At 32.2% G+C, this 2929-nt stretch overlaps 1 protein-coding gene across 1 annotated transcript; it reads right to left on the reverse strand.

Annotated features, from left to right (window-relative positions):
* Nucleotides 1-818: 818 nt before the first annotated feature.
* On the reverse strand, nt 819-2543 carry LOC148272063 (uncharacterized). The gene is made up of 2 exons (XM_088240577.1): nt 2419-2543; nt 819-1276 (listed from the first exon to the last, which is right to left on the reverse strand). Exons 1-2 carry the CDS (start codon nt 2470-2472, stop codon nt 920-922), a joined length of 411 nt encoding a protein of 136 aa, XP_088096703.1. The 5' UTR covers nt 2473-2543; the 3' UTR covers nt 819-919.
* Between the last annotated feature and the right edge of the window lie 386 nt (nt 2544-2929).

Below are 2929 nucleotides of genomic sequence, written 5' to 3' on the forward strand. Positions count from 1 at the left end.
GACTCTTTACTTATTTACTCTTTTGTGTCAATCAATGTTTCCGCGTGCACAATAAAATTTTAGAGAAATAAACAGATTATTATTATTTTTACCTTACATTTGTGTTATGTTTTTTTTCCCCATCAAGCAACATTACCCGGCGACTTCACGAATGCGAGCGGCAAAAGTAAGGCAGAGTGGGGGAATTATTGGACACAGTCCGATGTATTTAAATATGATTCTACGCTCCCTCTGGACTATTTTTAATTCTATGATTCCAGAGCTAAAATTTGCTATCATGTTGGATTGACAGTATTTTAGTTGTAATTTAATTTTTCTTATCATTCTTGCTTTCAAATAAGATATTATTATATTGTTATTGTAACTCGTATTTTATTTCATTGAATTGTATTTAAAAAATAATAATTATAAGATTCTGTTTACCGATGTTATTTTGTTGCGTTTACTCAATACCCATGTCATGTTGTCACGTGGTTTAATTCGTTTGCTGTTTTTACGTTTTCAAAGTCACATTCCACAGTGTAACCATTTGTAAAAAAATAATACGGTACAATATTTAATTTTTGAGCTTTGGAATCGAAAAACCAGTGGTTACATTTTGCTATAGTAAAAACGCAGGTAAAACAACGCATTGATAGTAAAACCAAAATCGTTGGTAAATTAAACCATAGTAAACTCTACTTTTACTAACTATCAAACAACCGGACCTAAGGCCTAAGAACACCAATAAAAATAGTATTGTATTCGAAATAAGTATTTAAAGCAATTATTGAAATTCTTTTATAATATTGAAGAGAATTTAAATCAAAAGGACGAACTTTGTGAATTGATTTATTTATTTAACAAAATTAAATAGTGAAAGATTAACAGAGCAAATGTTGTTCTAAACGGAAAGAAATCGAAAGATTGTCGTATCAATTTACAGGGCGAAGATATCTCCAGGGTACTGCTTGTCGTAGCAGAGCAGAAGTTTCCAGAACTTATCTTCCACAGTGTCTCCAGTCTGCTCGTTACAGGCATCTACAGCGGCGGAGAACTTGGCTGGGTCCGTCTGAGGAGGGATCACCTTCAGGCCAGCTTCCTTGTTGATCTTACCATCTTCAGTAGCGAGACCCAGTTTATCGTACACGCAGTAGGCGTAGGCCTTCACCTTGTCATCATCCATTGTGTAGTCTCCTTCGCGGAGATTGTGAATCAGCATGAGGTTCGCCATGCTCTTCACCTGGCAGATACCGCGGACCGCTATAATCCCGGCCTTTTGCAAAACAGTCTGCCCCTAAAATTAAAAATTAATAAAAGTGTAAAAACTAGCAATTCAAACTGAATTGATAGCGCATAAGTAGTTGTTTTTTAAATATTTTTTCTTTAATTTTTTTTCGCCTGGTTTTTGCATGGTTTGCCGGACTCAATTATACGAAGACTACATTTTTCAAAACTATTGAACAGTCTGTGAGAATCACCCGGAAACCAATGTCCGTTGTTATCTGACCTAATATTGTCTAAATTACAGAAGGTAAATCACACATTTTCTTTATGTAACAAAAAATAAATGAAATATCTAAATTACTGATTACCTAGAACGGATATCAAATTGCTGACAGTTAGGGAAAAAGAAAATAAAGAAAGGAAATAATTATGATGTACGAAGTCTATGTCAAAAGTAAATTGAGTAACATGATCGCCTTCTGGGGAACTGGTAACAAGACAGACATAACAAGAATACAAAGACAATAAAATACAATTCTTAAACTAACATACAACCTACCCTACCTGACCTCTACGACCTAACTGTACAAAAAAACACACCAGTTTAACATAAACTACTTGATTAAAGTTGAGACCTTAAAAATTGTGCACAAAATAACACTGGGAAACATACAAGACGACGACATAATATTAGTCAAAAATGCTGACATACACAAATATAACACCAGACAACAACAACACTATCATATTGAAAAAGCAAAAACAAACACAGGACAGTCAAAAATACTACATAATGGACTTAAACACTACAACGACTTACCTTACTACTTGAAAACTTTTACTGGAGACAAATTTAAAATCAATCTGAAAAAGCACATGCTGACTGAACTAACTAGACTAGACGAGACATAAAATGACTAGACAATAATAAATTTCTAATGTAACCCTAACGGGTTTTTTAAAATTATAAATAAAAAAATAAAAAAAAACCTTGATTTTCTACAAAAAAGAACAAATGACTATTATAAAACCGTGAAGTCCTTATTACAAGAATTCACTCGGTTCAGTCATTCGTTAGACAAGCTACAATATTTTAAGCAAAACAATTAATAATTACTCCGATATAGATGTTAAAAAATTATTAAAAAAAACAAAACTTTAATTCATGAAACATTAACCTTCTTATTTTGAATTATTAGTAAAAATTCTTACCTGGACAACAGACACAAAACCGCATACCACAAACAAAAGGCTGAGAGAGTTCATCTTGATGCTTTGACTGTCCAAATGATATCGGGTATAGGATGTTACCCACTATTTATATGGTGACAAATTGTACCATGCTTTATGTACACCAATTATTATGGACTGACTTTGCATTTTTAGCAAACTAAATTAATGTTACTTTAACCCATATATGACAGTTAAATAAGGATATTAACATTTTTTTTGTACTCGTATTTAAATTAATATAATCGTTATAATAAATATTGCTTGATTACTTACGAGCATTATTTGTTTTATTTGTAAACAACCAGATAAAAATCTTTCTGGCGAATCAAAAGTTATAGCTGTTAAAATCAACAAATCAATTTTTAGCATATTACAACAGAGATGAAGAACATTTAAGAGAAGGTAATATAGAAGTCTAGGCATCTACAGGGCTTATGACCTGTCAATGGCTGTGTAACATTCACCATTCTGCCTATATTTGAACATCTAT

The sequence above is a fragment of the Micrasema longulum genome, unplaced genomic scaffold (genome assembly GCF_059751315.1).
Source record: "Micrasema longulum isolate JH-2025_06_02 unplaced genomic scaffold, ASM5975131v1 h1tg002509l, whole genome shotgun sequence".
In the NCBI taxonomy this organism is placed as follows: Eukaryota; Metazoa; Arthropoda; class Insecta; order Trichoptera; family Brachycentridae; genus Micrasema; species Micrasema longulum.